We start from the raw sequence: 24694 nt of genomic DNA, 5'->3' as shown, positions 1-24694 counted from the left end.
TGCAACCTCCTTTACTAGGCCACGGTTGCATAACATATCCGAGTGTGTGTGATTATGTGAGTGCATGCAGGCATGTGTGAGGGTGTGTGGTGAGATGGAGAAAGAGTCTCATGACTGTTTCTGTGTGTGCGTGTGTACAGTACATTATATCTATAATGGTTAAATTCACTGCACTAAGTTGAAGCATCCAGTACGAACTCTGTAGAAAATGGCTCAGATGATGTTGTGTATGCTCTCTAATGACACGGTCAAAGCAGACCCATTTATACACAGTAAACTATTCAGCTTCTGTGCTATTACATCTACTATGGAAGGTTGGAGCGAAAGCTTGGACATTAAAGCAAGCAAGTCAGAAGGTATAATTTCTACTTTCATTGCTGGATAATGTCTGCCTGTGTGTGGTCCAGGGTGTGTTTTGCTCTGTCACGGTAGGGTATTGACTCCCTCATCCCTCTCCCACCTCGTCAGCATGATGGTATTGATTGTGATCACAAGTTCAACAGCAAGGTATTGTTCAGTTAGAAATGGATCAGTGTGTCAGATAACGAAGCATCAACTTTTATAAGTGCATTCATGGGGCATGTACAGTACATGGGCATGAACAGTATATGTGAAATAGACCAGACTATGAATGTTAGAGGAAATTACAAGATTTATTTTCTGTGAAGTGAATTTTTTAAGTCCCATCTTCCCAAGCAGGTTATCACATTGGAGTGAGTTGTCAGTTAAGGACAGATGTTCTTTCTTCTTTCTTCTGTCAGATTTTCTGTTCCACTTTTTCCCCCTTTTTGTGTGTGTGTTCGTGCGTGATAGAGGGTTTGTGTCTCTCCATGTGTTTTGTTGTCTCATCTTTTCATGTGTTTCACTCCATCTCTCACTCCATCACGATGACTTCCTGTGGAAAAGCTGGTGCTGAAAAAACAAGCTGTAAGTTTTACCCATGGTGCAAAGTGCTACAGGTCCAGAGGGGGGACTGAGTGCTTTCACATTGCCCCAATTCCATTTGGGACAAATAACACCCTTGTGTGCTTCACTTCCCCTCCCTAACTTCCCTCAGGTTTATCCATATAGTACGAGGGAAAGAAGGGACAACCAACCCGGGCATCAAGGGCTGCTGTGTCTTCTGGTTTTGTCCATACTTAGGAGTGTAATTACAGTATACAGTGGCAAGAGAAAGTATGTGAACCCTTTGTAATTACCTGGATTTCTGCATACATTTTGGACAAATGGTCCAAAATACCTCCTGACTGTTGTGCAGAAAACATTTGGTTGAGGTTATTGCTGCCAAAGGAGGGTCAACCAGTTATTAAATCCAAGGGATCACGTACTTTTTCCACCCTGCACTGTGAATGTTTACACGTTGTGTTCAATAAAGGCATGAAAACGCATAACTGTTTGTGTGTTATTAGTTTAAACAGACTGTGTTTGTCTGTTGTTGTGAATTAGATGAAGATCAGATCAAATTTTATGACCAATTTATGCAGAAATCCAGGTAATTCCAAAGGGTTCACATACATTTTCTTGCCACTATATCTAATGACTTCTACACATACAGTGGGGCAAAAAAGTATTTAGTCAGCCACCAATTGTGCAAGTTCCCCCACTTAAAAAGATGAGAGGCCTGTAATTTTCATCATAGGTACACTTCAACTATGACAGACAAAATGAGAAAAGAAAATCCAGAAAATCACATTGTAGGATTTTTAATGAATTTATTTGCAAATGATGGTGGAAAATAAGTATTTGGTCACCTACAAACAAGCAAGATTTCTGGCTCTCACAGACCTGTAACTTCTTCTTTAAGAGGCTCCTCTGTCCTCCACTCGTTACCTGTATTAATGGCACCTGTTTGAACTTGTTATCAGTATAAAAGACACCTGTCCACCTCAAACAGTCACACTCCAAACTCCACTATGGCCAAGACCAAAGAGCTGTCAAAGGACACCAGAAACAAAATTGTAGACCTACACCAGGCTGGGAAGACTGAATGTGCAATAGGTAAGCAGCTTGGTTTGAAGAAATCAACTGTGGGAGCAATTATTAGGAAATGGAAGACATACAAGACCACTGATAATCTCCCTCGATCTGGGGCTCCACGCAAGATCTCACCCTGTGGGGTCAAAATGATCACAAGAAGGGTGAGCAAAAATCCCAGAACCACACGGGAACCACACAGAACCAACTTTTTGGTAAAAACTCAACTCGTCGTGTTTGGAGGACAAAGAATGCTGAGTTGCATCCAAAGAACACCATACCTACTGTGAAGCATGGGGGTGGAAACATCATGCTTTGGGGCTGTTTTTCTGCAAAGGGACCAGGACGACTGATCCATGTAAAGGAAAGAATGGGGCCATGTATCGTGAGATTGAGTGAAAACCTCCTTCCATCAGCAAGGGCATTGAAGATGAAACGTGGCTGGGTCTTTCAGCATGACAATGATCCCAAACACACCGCCCAGGCAACGAAGGAGTGGCTTCGTAAGAAGCATTAAGGTCCTGGAGTGGCCTAGCCAGTCTCCAGATCTCAACCCCATAGAAAATCTTTGGAGGGAGTTGAAAGTCTGTGTTGCCCAGCAACAGCCCCAAAACATCACTGCTCTAGAGGAGATCTGCATGGAGGAATGGGCCAAAATACCAGCAACAGTGTGTGAAAACCTTGTGAAGACTTACAGAAAGCGTTTGACCTCTGTCATTGCCAACAAAGGGTATATAACAAAGTATTGAGATAAACTTTTGTTATTGACAATACTTATTTTCCACCATAATTTGCAAATAAGTTCATTAAAAATCCTACAATGTGATTTTCTGGATTTTTTTTCTCATTTTGTCTGTCATAGTTGAAGTGTACCTATGATGAAAATTACAGGCCTCTCATCTTTTTAAGTGTGGGAACTTGCACAATTGGTGGCTGACTAAATACTTTTTTGCCCCACTGTATATTTGCCAACGAATTAGCAGGCATTGCAGCCCTTCAGAGCCCGATCAGTATGGAACCACCGAAGGAAGTTGAGGCGGAATTGAATGAGGGTGTTAATCTGAATGGAATGGAGCATAGTTGTGTGTGTTTTTGGGGGAGGTGATGGGTTTGCCCTGTGTGTCCCTGCTCTCACTCCATACTGTAACGGTTTTGACTTGAGGTTATTTATAGGGGTGCCAGGTAGGTTGTGCCTACCAGAGAAAGCATTGGTTTCTCCTTTTAGTTTGGGAGGGAATGAGTCCCATCTGGTCCATCAAGTCACACCAATACAAAGGACTTATGTAAAAGTCAGGATGGAAATATACTTTTCATAAACCCCTTAAAACATTGGAAAGAACTTCAAACAAGTATATTCTTTTGCGTGGTTGTATTAACATAAATGATCACACACACACACAATAATATAACAATTAATGCACTTATGTTCATTTAGAAATGTCCTGTGCCTCGGGCATAAAAAGAGTCCAGCCCGGTAAATAAATTCAGTGACTCAAGTGACCTTACTCACGCAACGTTTGTCCGTAGCGTAAACCCAGCAGTGGTGGGCCGTCAGGGCCAGCAAGGCCTTCTCTGCTGGCCTAAACATCATCAGAATATATATTTTTTTTAAATATATTTTCCCACAAATATGTATTAAATTATTCCCCAGAGTAAGAATTATACTCTTCATTTCATAGCTTTCCTCTTGGTTGCACTGCTTCCAGCCCCAGGTTGAGATTTGGAGGGCTGGCCTTTATGTTAGATCTTTTATCCAATCATATTCAGCCATCATGTGTTGCCAGGGGTCTAAAATCTGCCCGCAGGCCTTCAGAATCAACAGTGCGGGCGCTTGTAGCTTAAAGTGAATGGAAATGAAAATTTAGTGTCAACCAATCAGCTTTAGAGTTGGCTATTGTACGCCTGCTGGCTGGCTCCAGTGTTACACAGGAGCCAGCTAGCAGGCGTAGTGCGTGCACGTCTTTTGATTGGATTACCAATATTGAGAAGCAGGTCCTATGGGCAGGTCTATGCAGATCCTCAGAACTAGGAAACTGAATTTGATAAACGAATTAATTTGCGTACGACTAAGCTGTTTTTTCAACCCACAATGGCGGAAGGAGGAGAAGATATCGATTTGGTCGAGGATATAATTATAACGCCATTCTCAAGACGAACTTTTCAAGAGAAGTTAGACATTGTAAGGAGAGGTCGCCCGACGCCAAAGCTACAAAGCCTGTCACAGGCGGGAAAGGGGTTCGTTCGCCACTTTCAAAGTTCCAACTACGAGCGCTATCAATGGCTCACAGGCTCCGAGAAGCACTGCAAACTGTACTGCTGGGAATGCCTATTATTTGCAAGTGATCAATTTGGTGTTTGGAGCCACACTGGCTTTGCAAACTTGAGTTGTCTAACCAAGGCAGCAACGAGACACCAAAGTACGGCTGGGCACTTACAAGCAATGGTGCTTTTGAAAACTTTTGGGGACACCCGAGTGGATCTACAGCTCAATGAACAATCGCGCAGGGCAACGGAGCTGCACAATGAAAAGGTGAAGAAAAATAGGGAAATATTGAAAAGACTCATTGATTGTGTCATGTTTTTGGGTAAACAGGAACTTTCTTTTAGGGGACACGATGAAAGTGCTGACTCCACAAACAAAGGGAACTACGTGGAGCTTCTTTCTTTTCTTTCTGAAAGCAACACAGATTTACAATACCACCTGTCCACTAACAAAGTGTTCATTGGGACGTCCGGCAAAATACAAAATGACCTAATTTATGCTATTGCTGAAGTGATGGGAGAAGAGATCAAAATGGAGATTAAAAAAGCTCCCTTTGTTGCTGTTATGGTGGACGAGACAACAGATGTGGGAAATGCAGCACAGCTCTCACTCGTCCTGCGTTATGTGGCGGACACAGGAGTCAAGGAGCGATTTATCCGATTTGAAGATGTGACAAGCGGCAAGCGAGCTGATGACATTGCCGCTCTTATTTTCCGTTTCTTGGAGGAAAATGAATGTAGTCTGGATAAAGTTGTGGCACAGTGTTTTGATGGCGCAGCAGTCATGGCATCTGGACTCAATGGGGTGCAGGCTAAAGTTAAGGAGAGGGCACCGATGGCCTTATTCATTCACTGCTATGCACATCGACTAAATTTAGTACTGACTCAAGGAGCCTCAAAGCTTAAAGAATGCAAGGTCTTCTTTGCCAACCTCAATGGCCTTGCAGCATTTTCCTCACGATCCCCTAAGCGCACGCAACTGCTGGATGACATCTGCAAGCGTCGTCTTCCTAAGGTTGCACCAACGAGGTGGCAATATACATCTAGATTGGTCAATGCAGTCTTTGAAAAGAGAGTTGCCCTAAAGGAGCTGTTTAACCACTTACTGGAACATCATGATGACCATGACGGGGATACTGTGCTTATGGCTGATGGATTTAATGCACGTTTGGATGATTTTGAGTTTTGTTTTTTGCTTGAAACATTCAATGGGATTTTTAATTATTCGGATGAGCTTTTTGGAATTCTACAGAAACAAACTTTGGATGTACAATTCTGCCTGACAAGGGTGAACGAGTTTTGTGACACAATTGAGCGAGAGAGGTGCAGGTTCAGTCAAATCTACGATGACACAGCGCGCATCTCAAGTTTACCCAGCGCACGCAGAGGCCCACAAGGAGACCCTCGCACATACTATCAACAACTCCACAGCAATATTCTGGACAACATTCTTTGCCAGATACGAAACAGGTTTCAAGACCACGAAAAATTAATGTTTCTCTCCCTCCTGGACCCCCGGCACTTTCAGACCTACCGAAAAAATTCCCGCAAACAGCCTTCTCCAGCTTAACAGAGAGTCACGGAACACTGTTCGACCTATCCAAGCTAAAAACAGAACTGACTAATGTATGCTATGACTGATTTTGAAGGGAAAAGTCCCTCTGATCTCCTTGATTTCCTTAAGCAGAAAAATCTGAATGAGGACATGGGGCAACTTTACACATTGGCATGTGTGACAGTGACTATCCCTGTGTCCACGGCTTCTGTCGAGCGGTTATTCTCGGCCTTAAAGCGAATCAAAACGTATTCCAGAAATGCTACTGGACAGACTCGGCTTTCAGCATTAGCCTCCATGTCGATAGAAAAGGACTTATTGTTGGAACTAAAACGCACAGATAGACTGTACAACAGAGTCATTGAAGTCTTCTTGAGGAAAGAAAGGAGGAAGGATTTTGTGTTCAAATAATCAGTCTTTGGTGAGTAGGCATACAATGCATGTTATTTTTTATTAAATGTGTATGTATGTTTCGCATTTTATTTCGTTAATATTAAATACCCTATTTATTAACAAAATAAAATGGCAAATAGCCTATGTTGCAAATTATTTGTTTTCTTTCTTTTATTTTCAGTGAATAGTTATGTGTCTTTATCATCACGGTGAAACTGCTTTGGGTGCGACAATGCGCTGTTTAGTGAACACACTGTATTTATTTTTTGGGGGACTTAAAGCTCAAAGTTTGTGGACCAGAAATGGATAGAAGAAGAATATTAGTATATCTCTGTTGCACTCGACTATGTTCTTGCCTATTAGTTGAACTGTACTGTATTGTACTCTTCCCCTGCAATTCTCTGAATAAAAATGTCAATTTCAAGGTGACGCAACGCCTGGTTATACTGCGTTTCTGTAATAAGAGGTGGATTAATTCGGGTGGGACTGTGTAGGACCTCACTGAAGGCCCAGGCCCCAGGCCCACGGCACGCTACTGAAACCCAGTATATTCATACACTCAAAATAACACTCATTTTGCAACACAACTATAAAGCTTATCAAAGACTAATACGTCCTCACAACTACATAAATCACAGTATACATCACCCCAAACAAATGAAATACCGTGTACAAAAAGTTGTAGTCAGTCGGTCAGTCAGACAATCCGCCAACAGATCTCCAGCGGAGAAAAGGCCACGAAAACCAACGGAGAGTTGTAGTCCACAGACGCACAGAGTGGATCCAATCCTGGGTAAACTCGCTTTAAGGCTACAAAACAAACGGAATAGCGAAGCTTCATGAACTGACGGTAGTACACATCCTCATTCATGTCTCAATCACAACTTCACCTTTGCCCAGCTGATGCTGGCTATTTAATGGGGAATTAAAGGGGAAGCGCCCTATTAGAAGGAGAAGCACTGAGACGGTTCAGAAATATTCAGGGTCGTCACAATACGCCTCTTCATCCATCTCCCTATCGATCCATCACTCATCTCACCACTCCATCTGGTGCTGCACAAATCTCTGTGGTCTGTGGGGGGCTGATATGTACACTACACACTACACTGTTCCTAAAAAAATTATATTTACATTAGATTGCAAACCAGATCTAGGTTCTCTCTTCCGTCCCTCTAGTGCTGAGTGTCAAGCCCACTGCATGTTTGTGTTAGGTATATATTTTTGTGAGTCGAGGATACTGTGATGCTGAAGCCAGATGGTCAAATGGTATTCTTCTGGAATTAACTGCTGGATATGACAGTAATAATCACTTCATAATGATTATTCCCAGCTGAGCTGACCTCAAATACTGTATAATCCTCTTCCTCGATATGTTGCATTGTTGTTCTATGTACAGTTCAACTACCAAAAGACATGCTTGTATGAACGCATGCACATAGATGTACTCTCTAAACGCACACACACACGCACATACTCAGAGATAGAGAGTGAATCACATTAGGACATGCTCTGTGGACTTAATGCTGCAAGCTCCCCTCCGGCCTCTGTGCACGCTGAGTTTTTTTTCTACTTGCAATGAAGTGTGTGTGTGTGTGTGTTTCCTGGTTATCTGCGTTCTTCTCTTAAACAGAGTCTGTCACTGTTACTGTTACTGTTTTGTTAGACTTCAGTGCGGCTTTTGAAATTATCGATCATAGTCTGCTGCTGGAAAAACATATGTGTTATGCCTTTACACCCCCTGCTATAGGTCAGGTGCCACAAAGAGGGACTTAGGGAAATTACAATTGGCTCAGAACAGGGCAGCACAGCTGACCCTTAAATGTACACAGAGCGCTAACATTAATAATATGCATGTAAATCTCTCATGGCTCAAAGTGGAGGATAGATTGACTTCATCACTCCTTGTTTTTGTGAGAAGTGTTGACAAGCTGAATGCACCGAGCTGTTTATTTAAACTACTAGCATACGGCTCGGACACCCATGCATACCCCACAAGACATTCCACCAGAGGTCTCTTCACAGTCCTCAAGTCCAGAACAGACTATGTGAGTAGCATAATTCTACATAGAGCCATGAATACATGGAACTCTATTCCACATCAGGTAACACATGCAAGCAGTAGAATCAGATTTAATAAACAGATAAAAATACACATTATGGAACAGCGGGTACTGTGAAGATACACACACACACAGGTACAGACACACGCATACGCACACAAACGCTAGCACACGCACTCTACACACACGTACATTGTAATATTGTCGTATGGTGGTATTATACATTTTGTATTGTAGATGGTGTAATAATGTTATATGATGTACTGTTTTATCCTTTGTTAATATGTTTTGACCCTAGGAAGAAGAGTAGCTGCTGCCTTGACAGCAGCTAATGGGGATCCCTAATAAATACAAATACTGTATTGTGAACCTTAGAGGGAATGCCAGCTGAAATATGCAATGGTGAAAATCACATGTTATCTATGGTTATTTCAATTTAAATGAATTCCCCAGTCAAATACTGTTCACTGTTTAAATTTTGAACGCCAAAGTGTTTGTACCAATGATGTATATAAACCCTGAATTGAGGATGCTAAGTATTGGCCATTAAAAGGATTTGAAGTCACCCATATTGGCACTCCGCAGAAGGAGCTGTCTTCCATAGGAATGAAAAGGACAAAGTTGCATGTAAATATAATTTTTGTTGTTCTACTGTGGACAGTAACATTAGCAGTCTCAAAAAAGTATATTTTAAGGATTTGAGAAAAATAAAAATGTTTTACTATGTTTAGCTCACATAATATAATTTAAAAGTATGCAATTTCTCGCATGGAATAGCCTTCCTTTCTGAGAACAAGAATAGACAGACGAGTTTCAGAAGAAAGTCTTTGTTTCTTGCCATTTTGAGCCTGTAATCAAACCCACAAATGCTGATGCTCCAGATACTCAACTAGTCTAAGAAGGCCAGTTTTATTGCTTCTTTAATCAGAACAACAGTTTTCAGCTGTGCTAACATAATTGCAAAAGGGTTTTCTAATGATCAATTAGCCTTTTAAAATCATCACCTTGGATTAGGTAACACAACGTGCCATTGGAACACAGGATTGATGGTTGTTGATAATGGGCCGCTGTACGCCTATGTAGATATTCCATAAAAGAATCTGCCGTTTCCTGCTACAATAGTCATTTACAACATTAACAAAGTCTACACTGTATTTCTGATCAATTTGATGTTATTTTAATGGACCAAATATTTGCTTTTCTTTCAAAAACTAGGACATTTCTAAGTGACCAAAACTTTTGAACAGTAGTGAATGTATATATAAAAAATACCTTATTTACATAAGTATTCAGACCCTTTGCCGTGAGACTCGAAATTGAGCGCAGGTGCATCCTGTTTCCATTGTTCATCCTTGAGATGTTTCTACAACTTTATTGAACTCCACCTGTGGTAAATTCAATTGATTTGGAAAGGCACACACCAGTCCATATGTGACCGACCAACTCAAATCGGTATTGTGTAGCAAAATTTGAAATTGTGTTTTTTACATTGGATAAAAGTAGAGAAACAGAGCTAAAAAATGGTATATCATTCACTGCATTTGAGGAACAATCGGAAAGTAATTCTGCTTTTAAAGTTGATAAGCTTGTAAACTCACTTTTGAGAAAATGGCATTTGAATGTTTTGGTAACTGGTGAAGAGCTCTTCTTTGTCTACACCCATTTAGCATCGTTTATACCCTCTTAAGCTTTAGCCCGATACATCTCGTTTCGCTCTAGGAGCGTTCAGAGCGCACACTTGATGCTCTGGCTGATGATTTGTTTACCTCTGGATAACATGAAAACAGCCTAACCAGCTCTGCTGGCAACAATTTCATTACGCTTTTTTGCCGATGTTTACTAACACCGGCCATATTCAACGGGTGTTGTGCATTCGTAAATTAATCAGTTATTCTGCAATATGGCATATTCAGCTAGATAACAATACACTTTAGCGTAAGACATGTAGCTAGCTAGCTAGGTAACAATGAACCTAGCTAGGTTAACAATGTGTAAGATCATACACGTCACGTAACGTTAGCTAGCGAGCAAGCCAGCTAACGTTAGCTAGTTAAACAACAATGAACAATGTGCCAACTCATGACGTTACTACGCCTTGCATGAATCTGCAGGTAGTGGTATCTAGCCAACCAAGTTCAATGTTAGCTAGCTAACATTAGGCTCTAACTAGCCAAGCAAACGGCTCTGGGATACGAATAATAACATCCTACACGTAACGTTAGCTAGGGAGCCAGCCAGCTAACATCAGCTAGCTAGCTAACAGAACAATTTAGCTTGAAATGAAACCACGTCCTGTCAAAATTAGAAACGTGCAATATCTGAAAATGTAGCTAACTAGACTATCTTACCCGTATACATCATCATGCATGATGGCCGCATCTCCTTGTCACGGATGCCAAGCCACAGCTGCATGTGAGCTCTCACATTTTCAACATGTTTTTACAAAAAGATAGATTTGGAGTCAGATAAACTTGGATTTTTCGGCAGGGACATATACAGGATGCTACCCTCCACAGCATAGCATTCACTACAGATCAAAACTCCAAACCTACAAGCTAATTTTGGACAGAATTACCTGGAAGGATTAATACACCATCCAACCTGGAACTGAGACAGACCAGACAGACCATATACAACTTCAATTAGCACGGAGGTGTGAAGTGAGAGGTGTCGAAGACTTTGAGCCCAACCAATGGCAGGCTACCCCACCAAAATCCAGAGGCCTTGAAGCCCACTCCTGCTGTTCAGAGACCATCCACTGGTGTTTTCACCAAGAAATCTGCTTCCAGAAATATAAGCTTCTCCCTAGTGGGTGTGACACCTACTCCCGTTGCCTGCTGCACTGCTGCTTGGACTCCACCTGGCGATCTGTTCACCGTCTGCCCTGGTCGTCTCCCCCTGTCTGGTTCAGGTACCCCCTTCACACTCCCCCCTCTCTCCTGAGCTTTCGCTCACCTCCAGCACACAGCGAGTGACTCCGAACTTACAATGGCTAGCCCCAAGTCGTTATTATTTTTTTCTTGTGCATTTTGCTATTTGCCTCATGATTCCTGCATGCTTTGTTGACTATGAACTGTCTTGTTTACCCAACCGTGGGACAGACTATGTTTGTTCCCACACTCGGGATTCTGACTATCTATTGGTTACACTGACTTTTGGCCTCCCATCCTATTCTAACCACCTCTCGCTGACTTTGTATTCATGTTACCTGATGAAATTGCTGTATAATATGATCTTGTTGCCATCTAATGCACATTCAACTGTCATAAATCATCACTGCAGAGCTCTTCCTGTCCTCTGCCGTGCCTTGATTGTATTAATGTTGATGATATCTGGACATGTGCATGTACAGCCTAGCCCATCTGCTGTTGCTAGCCCCAATTCTGACCTGTGCTCTGATATCTGTTTCACTGATATCTGCTCTCGTAAAAGCCTGGGTTTTCTGCACGTTAACACTAGAAGCTTATTACCTGCAATGGATCAATTGAAAGTCTGGGTTCACAGCTCCAATCCAGATTGGTCATTACTGAGACGTGGTTTTAAGAAAGAGTGCTTTGAATATTGATGTTAACCTTTCTGGTTTAAAACTTTTTCGGTAAGACAGATCTTCGGAAGGTGGGGGAGTGGCAATCTTTACCAAGGATTGTCTCAACAAAGTCTGTCCCCAAACAAATAGATTTTATGGTATTAAGCATTAAACCAAGCATTTTTTGACTGTTGCTGGGTGTTATCGTCCTTCATCAGCACCAGCCTGTACCCTACCTGCCATAATTACTCTCCTGGCCCCTTACACTAAATCTGAATTTGTCCTGCTAGGTGACCTTAACTGCAACATGCTTAAACCACCTGACCAAGTCCTAAAGCAATGGGACTCCCTAAATCTTTCTCAGATTATTACCAATCCCTCAAGGTATGACTCCAAGGCTACTCTCCTCGATGTTGTCCTCACAAATAATCCTGATAGTTATCAGTCTAGTGTTTTCTGTAATGACCTTTGTGATCACTGTTTTACAGCCTGTGTTCATAATGGCTGCTCAGTGAAACGACCTGTACTGATTTGTCATAGACGTTTGCTAAAAATCTTTAATGAGAAAGCCTTCCTTCATGATCTGGCCTCTGTAAATTGGTATAGAATCAGCTTGATCCCCTGTGTCGAAGACGCTTGGACCTTCTTTTTTGATATTTTCAGTGATATTGTTATTAACAAACACCCCCCATAAAGAAAATTTGAATTTAGAAACAGGTTCAGAAGAGTTACTCCACCTCAAGAATTGCATTTGACGAAAGGCTCGGCACACGCATACTCAGCCTGACTGACTCTTGTTCAGGCAAATGATAAATAAGTGCACTCAGGCTATCTGGAAGGCCAAAGTTAGTTACTTTAAGGAGCAGTTCTCTCTCTGTGGGTCTAACCCCAAGAAGTTCTGGAAAACGGTTAAAGACCTGGAGAATAAACCTTCCTCCTCACAGCTGCCCCTGTCCTTTAAAATTGATGATGTGGTTGTTACTGACAAGAAGTACATGGCTGAGCTTTTTAAATCACCACTTCATTAAGTCAGGAGTCCTATTTGTCTCAGCCATGCCTCCTTGCCCGTCAAACATTTCCTCATCTCCCACCCCTGCTAACGAGACTAGCCCCGATGCTCCTCCCTCTTTTTCCCCTGCCCCGCTGCAAAGTTTCTCCCTGCAGGCGGTCACTGAGTCCGAGGTGCTAAAGGAGGTCCTTAAACTTGACCCCCAAAAAACATCTGGATCAGATGGTTTAGACCCTTTCTTCTTTAAGGTTGCTGCCCCTATAATCGCCAAGCTTATCTCTGAAGTTTTTAACCTGTCTCTCCTCTCTGGGGAGGTTCCCATTGCTTGGAAGGCAGCCACGGTTCGTAATTTATTTAAAGGGGGAGATCAAGCTGATCCTAACTGTTATAGATTTGGCATGGGTCCTGAGATCCTCAAAAGGTTCTACAGCTGCAACATCGAGAGCATCCTGACTGGTTGCATCACTGCCTGGTACGACAATTGCTCGGCCTCCGACCGAAAGGCACTACAGAGGGTAGTGCGTACGGCCCAGTACATCACTGGGGCTAAGCTGCCTGCCATCCAGGACCTCTACACCAGGCGGTGTCAGAGGAAGGCCCTAAAAATTGTCAAAGACCCCTGCCACCCCAGTCATAGACTGTTCTCTCTACTACCCCATGGCAAGCGGAGTGCCAAGTCTAGGACAAAAAGGCTTCTCAACAGTTTTTACCCCCAAGCCATAAGACTCCTGAACAGGTTACCCAGACTATTTGCATTGTGTGCCCCCCTCCCCCGACCCCTCTTTTACGCTGCTGCTAGTCTCTGTTTATCATATATGCACAGTCACTTTAACTATACAATCATGTACATATGTACATACTACCTCAATTGGCCCGACCAACCAGTGCTCCCGCACATTGGCTAACCGGGCTATCTGCATTGTGTCCCGCCACCCACCACCCGCCAACCCCTCTTTACTCTACTGCTACTCTCTGTTCATCATATATGCATAGTCACTTTAACCATATCTACATGTACATACTACCTCAATCAGCCTGACTAACCGGTGTCTGTATATAGCCTCGCAACTTTTATAGCCTTGCTACTGTATATAGCCTCGCTACTGTTTTTCACTGTCTTTTTACTGTTGTTTTTATTTATTTACTTACCTATTGTTCACCTAATACCTTTTTTGCACTATTGGTTAGAGCCTGTAAGTAAGCATTTCACTGTAAGGTCTACCTACACCTGTTGTATTCGGCGCACGTGACAAATAAACGTTGATTTGATTTATAGGCCTATTTCTATTTTGCCCTGTTTCTCAAAAGTGTTGGAAAAACTTGTCAATAATCAACCGACTGGCTTTCTTAATGTCTATAGTATTCTCTCTGGTATGCAATCCGGTTTCCACTCAGGTTATGGATGTGTCACTGCAACCTTAAAGGTCCTCAATGATGTCACCATTGCCCTTGATTCTAAGCAATGTTGTGCTGCTAGTTTTATTGACTTGGCCAAAGCTTTTGATATGGAAGACCATTCCATTCTTGTGCGCCGGCTAAAGAGTATTGGTGTCTCTGAGGGGTCTTTGGCCTGGTTTGCTAACCACCTCTCTCAAAGAGTGCAGTGTATAAAGTCAGAACATCTGCTGTTTCAGCCACTGCCTGTCACCAAGGGTGTACCCAAGGGCTCGATCCTAGGCCCCACACTCTTCTCAATTTACATCAACAACATAGCTCAGGCAGTAGAAAGCGCTCTCAATCATTTATATGCAGATGATACAGCCTTATACTCAGTTGGCCCCTCCCCGGATTTTGTGTTGAACGCTCTACAACAAATCTTTTTTAGTGTCCAACAAGATTTCTCTGCCCTTAACCTTGTTCTGAACACCTCCAAAACAAACGTTATGTGGTTTGGTAAAAAGAATGCCCCTCACCCCACAGGTGTGATTACTACCTCTAAGGGTTTAGAGCTTGATGTAGTCACCTCATACAAATACTTGGGAGTATGGCTAGACGGTACACTGTCCTTCTCTCAGCACATATCAAAGCTCCAGGCTAAAGTTAAATCTAGACTTGGTTTCCTCTATCGTAATCACTACTCTTTCACCCCAGCTGCCAAACTAGCCCTGATTCAGATGACCATCCTAACCATGCTAGATTACGGAAGACATAATTTATAGATCGTCAGGTAAGGGTGCTCTCGAGCGGCTTGATGTTCTTTACCATTCGGCCATCTGATTTGCCACCAATGCACCTTATAGGACACATCACTGCACTCTATACTCTTCTGTAAACTGGTCATCTCTGTATACACGTCACAAGACCCACTGGTTGATGCTTATTTATAAAACCCTCTTAGGCCTCACTCCCCCTATCTGAGATATCTGCTGCAGCCCTCATCCTCCACATACAACACCCGTTCTGCCAGTCACATTCTGTTAAAGGTCCCCAAAGCACACACCTCCCTGGGTCGCTCGTTTTTTCAGTTCACTGCAGCTAGCGACTGGAATGAGCTGCAACAAACACTCAAACTGGACAGTTTTATCTCAATCTCTTCATTCAAAGACTCAATCATGGACACTTACTGACTGTTGTGGTTGATTTGCGTGATGTATTGTTGTCTCTACCTTCTTGCCCTTTGTGCTGTTGTCCGTGCCCAATAATGTTTGTACCCTGTTTTATGCTTCTACCATGTTGTGATGCTGCCATGTTGTGTTGCTACCATGTTGTTGTCATGTTGTGTTGCTACCGTACTGTGTTGTCATGTGTTGCTGCCATGCTATGTTATTGTCTTAGGTCTCTCCTTATGTAGTTTTGTGTTGTCTCTCTTGTCGGGATCTGTGTTTTGTCCCCGCAGGAGGTCTTTTGCCTTTTGGTAGGCCGTTATTGTAATTACGAATTTGTTTTTAACTGACTTGCCTAGTTAAATAAAGGTTAAATAAAAAATAAATAAATGGTTGCCCTTAGTATGAAGATGTAATCCGGAGATCTCTTTAGCTATCATACTCTAATTCCACTGATTTCAAAACTCGATCCTCCAGAAAGTGGAGATCAATATTTATGCAGCTCCACTATACGATACATTAAAAAAAGCTGCGTTCGACAAGATTACCAGCACAGACTGGCCAGGGGAGCAGGGGAGTATGGGGGTGACCAAGAACCAAATGGTCACTCTGAAAAAGCTCCAGAGTTTCTCTGTGGAGATGGGAGAACCTTCCAGAAGGACAACCATCTCTGTAGCACTCCACCAATCAGGCCTGGTAGAGTAGCCAGACGGAAGCCACTCCTCAGTAAAATGCAGATGACAGCCCACTTGGAGTTTGCTAAATGGCACCTAAATGACTCAGACCATGAGAAACAAAATTCTCTGGTCTCATGAAACCAAGATTGAACTCTTTGGCCTATATGCCAAGCGTCACGTCTGGAGGAAACCTGGCACCATCCCTACGGTGAAGCGTGGTGGCAGCCTCATGCTGTGAGGATGTTTTCAGTGGCAGGGACTGGGAGACTAGTCAGTATTGAGGAAAGATGAATGGAGCAAAGTACAGAGAGATCTTTGATGAAAACCTGCTCCAGAGCGCTCAGGACCTTACACTGGGGTGAAGGTTCACCTTCCAACAGGACAACGGCCCTAAGCACACAGCCAAGACAACACAGCAGTGGATTTGGGACAAGTCTCTGAATGTCCTTGAGTAGCCTAACCAGAGCCCGGACTTGAACCCGATCTAACATCTCCGGAGAGACCTGAAAATAGCTGTGCAGCGACGCTCCCCATCCAACCTGACAGAGTTTGAGAGGATCTGCAGAGAAGAATGGGAGAAAATCCCCAAATACAGGTGTGCCAAGCTTGTAGCGTCATACCCAAGAAGACTCAAGGCTATAATTGCTGCCAAAGGTGCTGAATACTTATGTAAATGTTATATTTCATTTTTTTTTATACACTTGGACAATTTCTAAAAACCTGTTTTTGCTTTGTCATTATGGTGTATTGTGTGTAGAGGGGGGGAAACTATTTAGTTCATTTTAGAATAAGGCTGTAAAGTAACAAAATGTGGAAAAAGTCAAGAGGTCTGAATACTTTCCGAATGCACTGTAACTAGCTACCAAGAAGCCATTTCAGGCTTTTGATCAAGTTAGAGTAGCTAGCTTGTCTTTCTTAGCTGGCATGCCTGCTGACAAGGTTGATAAACTTTAGAAAAGCAAGCAATTACTAAATGTACTGAATAAGACTCACATTCCTTTAAATCTTTAACCCAGATTTGAGCAGAGATGCAAAGAAGATTAGTTTATTTTAAAAAATGCATCAGGAGGATACAGACAGCTCAAGAGGTATGCTTAAATATGCAGAAAAATAAACATATTTTTTACACAAAATTAAGCATAATGATTATGGCTCTAGATTGCAGGGGGGAAAAGCTTTTTCAGGTGTTTGAAAAATGCTAAATATGGATAGCCTACTTGTTAAATAGTGGACTGTAAAATACCAGTGAAGTAAAGTAAGATTTAGGTAAAAATCCACTCACAACACTGCACCCTAGTGGCTCTTTCAAGTATTTCAGTAGAATTCTGTGCTTAGTTCAGTAAGATACTGAATGTTCATGAACTTCGTGTTTATTTAGAAAGCTCTAGGTGAACCCCACTTCCACATCAAGACTCAGCAGGTTTGCCACACGTCAGAGTCAGCAAACACTAGCCAGGTCTGAACACACACACACACAACCACACACGTATGCTGTAGTGTGGGGATGTGAGTCACATGTGGAGGGGGAGGAGTCTGCTTCTTGGCGGAGGTTTCTATCTGGCCAAGTTTCTCTAGGTTGCCATGGTCTTCTTTGGTTGCTATGTTCTGATCATTATGGTCTGGATTAGTTTGGTACAGCCACTCTATAGCATAGATCATCACTGTGCCATACATATGTTAGATTCTCATGATCTCTCTTTTCTCCCTCTCTATTTTCTCTCTCTCTTTCTCTCTCTCTCTCTCCAGCTCTCCAGCCACAGGAAGCCAGCGGAACTCCAGCGTGTCTTTCAGCCTGCCCCCCTCCTCCTGCACCCCTCCTTCCAGTCTGCCCCCTCACCTCTGCAGCCCCCCAGACACCTCGTCCCTCTCCTCGCCCCCCTGCCCCTCCTCTTTAACCCACTCTTCCTCACCCAGCCTTAGCGACCTTTTCGGCCTGCCCACCCTGCCCATGGAGAGTGTGAGAGGCTTCGGCAGCATGGGTGGTAGCCTTGGTGGAGGGTCCTCGTGCGGTGACTCGCGCTCCCCCTCGCCGCTCACCCTAATGCAGGCCATAGCCACCTCGGGCAAGTCCTTTGCCTCCAAGCCCGTGGAGCTGTGGAGCAAGCTGGACGTGGCCGACTGGCTGGACAGCCTGAATCTGTCGGAGCATAAAGACGCCTTCCTGGACAACGAGATCGAGGGCGCCCACCTGTCTTCGCTGCAGAAAGAAGATCTGATTGACCTGGGGGTGACGCGGGTGGGCCACCGCATGAACATCGAGAGGGCCCTCAAAATGCTGCAGGACAGATAAAGCCAGGGGGTGTGGATTTATCTGGAACACTCTCTCTCCTACCTGTTCTCCTTCTCAGTCTTGGAAAGTCTGGGACGATTTAGGAATCGGCCTCTGACTACTCCCTTCCTGCCTCGCCTCTGTGGCGTGTTTGTGTTTGATCGCTCCCATTCTGCTTCCCGAGTATCAGGGGATGTCGGAAACCTGGAGGAACTGCTGGGAATAGCCTGGAGAAAGGCGGCGTTCCCGAATCTAGAATGGAGAAAGAGTGGGAAAAAATCCTGCATCTTTTTAGGGATGCTCATTATACAAAAGACCACACTTTGGAATACTCTTGAAACGTAGCCCTCAAACACTTTGAAATACTGATAGAAATCAGTATTGGAATACTCAATCCTTTTTCAAGCTCCCTCAGTGCGGGTGTTTGAAACCAGCTGAGCTGGTTGGCGCTCCTTTTCTATCTTTGCTAGAGTTTCTTCAGAGAATATTTCTTCACTAGAGTCAAACCGTGGGTTATGTTTATGGGTGGATCTGATGTTGTAGAGGCATTTGAAAAACAGACATTTGAAAAACATTAGAAACGAGAACCTTTGCAGAAATGTTTAGCTGAATCCTTAACCATATCACTCGCTGCAAGCAAATACACACACACACACACACACACACACACACACACACACACACACACACACACACACACAGATCCGACGATGGCCTTTTCCTGAGAGAGAGAATCATGATGATGTGTTAGTCACTCTAATGCATGGCTGGAGGGGCTCCACTGTAGCAGGCACCACTGTCCCCTTCACATCCCTGTTCACTGTGGAAGGTGTGTGTATTTGCATTTTGTCAGAGACATGTTTGTGATGTACGTGTGTGTGCGCGCGCTGTGGGAGGTTTGTTAAACGTGTTTTAGAAAGACATGAGTGAGAGTGCGAGGCCTAGATTCTGTCAGTCTAATCAAGGTGTATATTGCATCTCACATTCCAGTGTTCGAACGTGTAAACAGGGCTCCATGGGATTTATCTTAATGCGACTCCGTGCAGCCAATGGCAATGTCCGTTTTAGGTATAATGCTGGGAGCTGCTTGTGGATTTGACAGCTCTAACACAGTTCCACCTCCGACATCGCAAAAACAACAACAGGATGGCATGAATCTGATAGAATCTAGCCCTAAGTGTTGGCATCATGTGTGTTGTCATCGTCTTCCACACACTTGACTGCGACCCCGACAGGAGTGGGATGCAACCCCCCTACACCCTACCGCCCAACCAACCAATCTCCCTTCAGGCCTATAACAGAAATAATCCACCTATCACAACAACTTGGGGAACACACATTTTTCTGCCATAATATCGCCATCTCTCCTCTTTGTTCAGCCATCTGTAATCACTTCTAATTATTGAGTGATTCCTTTCACAAATCAAACATTGTTTTCATATTAATATCAGTGTGTGCTGCTGTGGTAAAGGTGAGGGGTGTATTTTCTTTGGTTGACATAATGATTCTCGGCGAGAATTTGAAGACGCCCATTTTGAAAGGATGAGAGCAAAACGGACGTTACTTTGTGATCTCTGTTAACGTAGGACACTGTGGTTGACTGTGTGCTCGTTGTTAGACAGCTCACCTACAGTATACTGTGTAGTGCAGGGGCCAAGAATAATATAATATAATAATATTAATTCACTCAAAACTCAAAAATGTGGGCTCCTGAGTGGCGCAGCGGTCTAAGGCACTCCATTTGAATCCAGGCTGCATCACATCCGGCCGTGATTGGGAGTCCCATAGGGCGGCGCACAAGAAGAGGTGTTAATCCTACCTGGTGTTTCCAGAGGGAAGAAAAGAGATGTGACACAGTAGCACTGACCGAGCAGGCTTTAGATGATGCATTTGGTCCCTGTTCATTTGAGAATGAGTGTGAGAGTCCTCAGTAACACTTTACTTAAGCGTGCAGGAATAACCATTTTAGAAGGCTTGCTTATAAAAAGTTATAACGTATTATTACTACAGGCTTCAAGTAAAGTGTTAGTGAGTAATTTTCTCAACACCAGTGATAAGCTCTCACACCAATGAGCAGGTAGAACAAGCTTATCTTTTAATCAGAGCTCTCATCTGACAGCCAATCAATTGTCTCCATCCCTTTTCATGAAACACCATTACTTATATGTTAATGTGAGAACTGCTGATAGGTGAGTACCCAGGAAGTGTTTGGTGGCATTGATTTTAAGTAAATGGAATATATTTATTGCTTTGAATGTGTACAAAGGAATGATTTCAAGAAAAGAGTACATCTATAGAAAAATTATATGTATAATATTTCGAGAGAGAATTTCTATGAAAGAATATGACCATTGCATCCACCCTCAGAACTTATTCCCTTGTCACTTTATCCCTGTTTTGTGTTTGGATAGTGCCTCAAATAGCGCATTATTCTCTACACAGTGCCCCATTTCTGGCCTTTCTGCCTCTGAACTAGATTAGAACTACTCCATAATGCACTGCAAAGAGAAGTGTGGAAGCCATGTATTCTACTGTACCCAGATTACCTATATATTATAACATATCACTAAAAAGTGAACAGTATGTATGATCATTTGAGACATATCCATGATTCTATCAGTTCCCGGGGATGTTCTATGAACATAACCGTGATTGTTTGGATTGTCTGCAATTTAGGGTCTCCTGTTGGACCCCAAAATAATGCTACCTTGGTGAGATTCCTTTCTCTCCCTCCCTGTCCCTGTGTGCAACTGTATGATGATGAAGGGAAGATAAAATTATGATTAAAAAAAAGGGAATACCAGGCCAACAGAAAGAGAGGACTTGCAGGAGTTATAACGCTGCTATAATCCATTCATTATTTTAAAAGAAACAACAAAAGAGTGACATAGGAAAAAAAGCACAGTATTTTTTATGATTATATAGAATTATATGGAATTTTTCTAAAAGACATTTGGAGAAAAATGTTCAACTCTGAAGTGTGGTTTGCCAAAAAGTTTTAAAAATATATATATACATATAATATATAAATATTAATTAATATCAATTAATATTATCAGATTTATGAGGAAACTAAGAAGCAATATTTTTACTGAATGGATCCCCTTTGATTGTGGTTTTTCCCAGTCTTAAGATGAACTATCATGATATATCATAACCTGTTGATGTTATGAACACTGATAGATGGAGTGGACAGAAGACATTTGTCCAATCAAAATTTATTTTATATACTATCCTCTGGCCATCACCTGCCTATCTTGAATATTGTAATTTTTGACAATTCCATTCACTTAGTCTGTGTATAATGTGTGTATAAATGACTGAAACGCTTTAAATGTATACATAAGCTCACAGTCCACTGGATCGAAAACTGTCCCGATGACACTTTTATGCTCAACTTACATAGACATGTACAAAAAAAGACTAGTTGTGACTGTTGACTTCATGGAATAAAAAAAACATATCACTAAGCTAATTTATTTGCAGAATCATAGAACTGAGTAGTCATATTAAGATGCTATACAAACCATCACTGTGTGACTATAAGGCTATGCTACATAAGGACTGGCATGGCTCACTATCATCACTACCATCACAACACAGTCCTTTACTTACCCATCGGCAACTATTTTGATACTTTTGTTATTTTCTCTTTTGGTTGAATTTTTTATTTATTTTTTATTCTACATAATTACGAAGACGTTTCCGTCTCTTTTGTGTATATTTGTGTTCATATGTTGTAATTCCGCATACTTAGAGTCGACTATCTAATTATCAAAATTAAAAAGAAAGAGAAGTTCCTTGTAACTGCACTCTTCCTTCCCCCCCAAATCCTCAAGACTTCTTGTATGGCAACCAAAAGTTACTGTAAGAAATAAATATAACATTGCACTATGGTTGTATTAATTTAATTCCTGATGTGCCTATTTTTGTGTTTCAAGCGTCTTGCTTCTTTGGATCCGTCTCGAAGGACCATGAAAAAGAGCGCCACCTCCCAAATCAACAACAATGTATCCCAGTCATGACACCACTGTAATGGGGGTCACGCTGCCGCTGACAGTATACTGTAGCTTCCTTCCTCACGAGCCCTTACTACTACACGTGAACACCCTCTCACTACAAATGAACACCCTGTCGACAACTGCCTTAGCCAGCTAAGCCACCGAAAAGCTAGCGATTTGATGGCACGGGTGGTGGCATTGCAAGCGAGGTCAACCAATTCAACTCAGTTGCACTTGTTAGCAGTTGATTTTACTCTTCAGTAACACAGACCCCAAAGCAAATCAGGGGGAGAAAAATTGGTTTATTCAAAGAGGACAAATCATAGATGTTATGCTGAGAGGTAGATGTTCATTCTCCCCTGTCCTCAGTGATTCTCTCCACAGAACAAAGGGACAGGATGTAGTTTTATAACCCAACCCTAGCCTGTGGTTGACTAATTACAATTCATTGCAATAAAACTGGGCCAAAATTCAAAATACAAGTATCCTATTTCATGCTCAATAAACAATTTGGACCAATGAGAACTTGCCATGTAGCTATGAGTCCCGGACTGAAATTCCTACCATGTCTCTGACCCATTGATCATTAATCCCCTATTACAGAAAAAAACTATTTCCATTGATCGTTAGTACTCTATTGACTTTTAGTCCTCTTGACCTTTAGTACTCTATTGACCTTTAGTCCTCTTGGCCTTTAGTCCTCTTGACCTTTAGTCCTCTGCGTTGTGTATTTATCTTCAAATATTCTTAAACACTAGCACAATTTTTCAATAGTTGTTGGCAAACTGGGCGTCCAATAGACTGATACTGCCAACATGTTGATATAAACTACAATACTGTTTGCGCAAACATTGCCTACAATGCCACAAGGGCCCGATTCCGACCCAAGCTAAGCGCGTGTAAATGGAATGTAATTCCTTTTTTATGTGCTTTTCTCTCTATGCGTATTCTCACCTTGAACTTAAGCATGAGAATCGGGTGCTATACACCTGCTATTCGTTTTGGTTTGGAGATCGAATACATGACGGTGTGGCGGTGTGTCTGTCAAAAGATATGCCCATATACTGACCTTTACTTAATTCCCTAATAATTCCACCACCTTTCAATCAAAATCAAATCAAATTGTATTGGTTGAATACACATATTTTGAAGATGTTATTGTGGGTGTAGTGAAATGCTTGTGTTCCTAGTTCCAACAGTGCAGTAATATCTAACAATACACAACAAAACACACAAAGCAAAAAAAGCTAAAAGTAATGGAATTAAGAAATATAGAAATATTAGGGAGAGCAATTTCGGAGTCCGTAGTGTGTGAATGACCAGTTGAAGTCGGAAGTTTGCATACACTTAGGTTGGAGTCATTAAAACTCCTTTTTCAATCACTCCACAAACTTCTTGTTAACAAACTACAGTTTTGGCAAGTCGGTTAGGACATCTACTTTGTGCATGACACAAGTCATTTTTCCAACAATTGTTTACAGACAGATTATTTCACTTATAATTCACTGTATCACAATTCCAGTGGGTCAGAAGTTTACATACACTAAGTTGACTGTGACTTTAAACAGCTTGGAAAATTCCAGAAAATGATGTCATGGCTTTAGAAGCTTCTGATAAGCTAATTGGCATCATTTGATTCAATTAGAGGTGTCCTGTGGATGTATTTCAAGGCCTACCTTCAAACTCAGTGTCTCTTTGCTTGACATCATGGGAAAATCAAAAAGACATGAGCCAAGACCTCAAGAAACAAATTGTAGACCTCCACATGTCTGATTCATCCTTGGGAGCATTTTCCAAACGCCTGAAGGTACCACGTTCATCTGTACAAACAATAGTACACAAGTATAAACACCATGGGACCATGCAGCCGTCATACTGCTCAGGAAGGAGACGCATTCTCTCTCCTAGAGATGAACGTACTTTGGTGCAAAAAGTGCAAATCAATCACAGAACAACAGCAAAGGACCTTGTGAAGATGCCTTTGAGTCCCCAGGACCAGGACTGAGAACCACTGCTCTTCATATATAGACAGGCATTCATAGCTCTCTTTATCTGAGGACAGAAAACCTCACAAGAAACAGACTTCATAATAGTCAAATTACACCGCACTGAATAAATATTATGTTACTATTATCTCTGTCCTCACTTCCAGGGACAGGAACTACATAAAGTACCAGCCCTATCCAGAATAGCCTACTCTCTCACTTTGACAGTTGGGGCTGCTATCCTTTCACCCTCCTCCATGGCTGTGAGCTAGCTCCCTACAAATGAATTTGGAGTTTGTTTTTTACAGTGATAAATACATCAAAATAGTGAATTAAATATCACCAGCTACCTATCTATACAGTATGTGAAGTTGGCTAGATAGCTAGCCGTGTGTCGCTTAGGCCGCCCATTGTGACTCACTTGTGGGCGTCCTTGCAGC

At 42.3% G+C, this 24694-nt stretch overlaps 1 protein-coding gene across 1 annotated transcript in view; it reads left to right on the top strand.

Moving 5' to 3' along the window:
- The window catches only part of LOC120052048 (SH3 and multiple ankyrin repeat domains protein 2-like), a 176118-nt gene extending 157829 nt beyond the window's left edge, over positions 1-18289 (top strand). Inside the window, exon 21 of the mRNA XM_038998913.1 lies at positions 17746-18289. Coding sequence (XP_038854841.1) covers positions 17746-18289 — 544 coding nt within the window. The remainder of the gene's footprint in view (positions 1-17745) is intronic.
- Positions 18290-24694: the final 6405 nt, after the last annotated feature.

This window comes from Salvelinus namaycush, chromosome 1 (assembly GCF_016432855.1).
Source record: "Salvelinus namaycush isolate Seneca chromosome 1, SaNama_1.0, whole genome shotgun sequence".
In the NCBI taxonomy this organism is placed as follows: domain Eukaryota; kingdom Metazoa; phylum Chordata; class Actinopteri; order Salmoniformes; family Salmonidae; genus Salvelinus; species Salvelinus namaycush.
The sequence above is the reverse complement of the archived record's forward strand: the minus strand, read 5'-3'. Positions and strand labels throughout refer to the sequence as shown.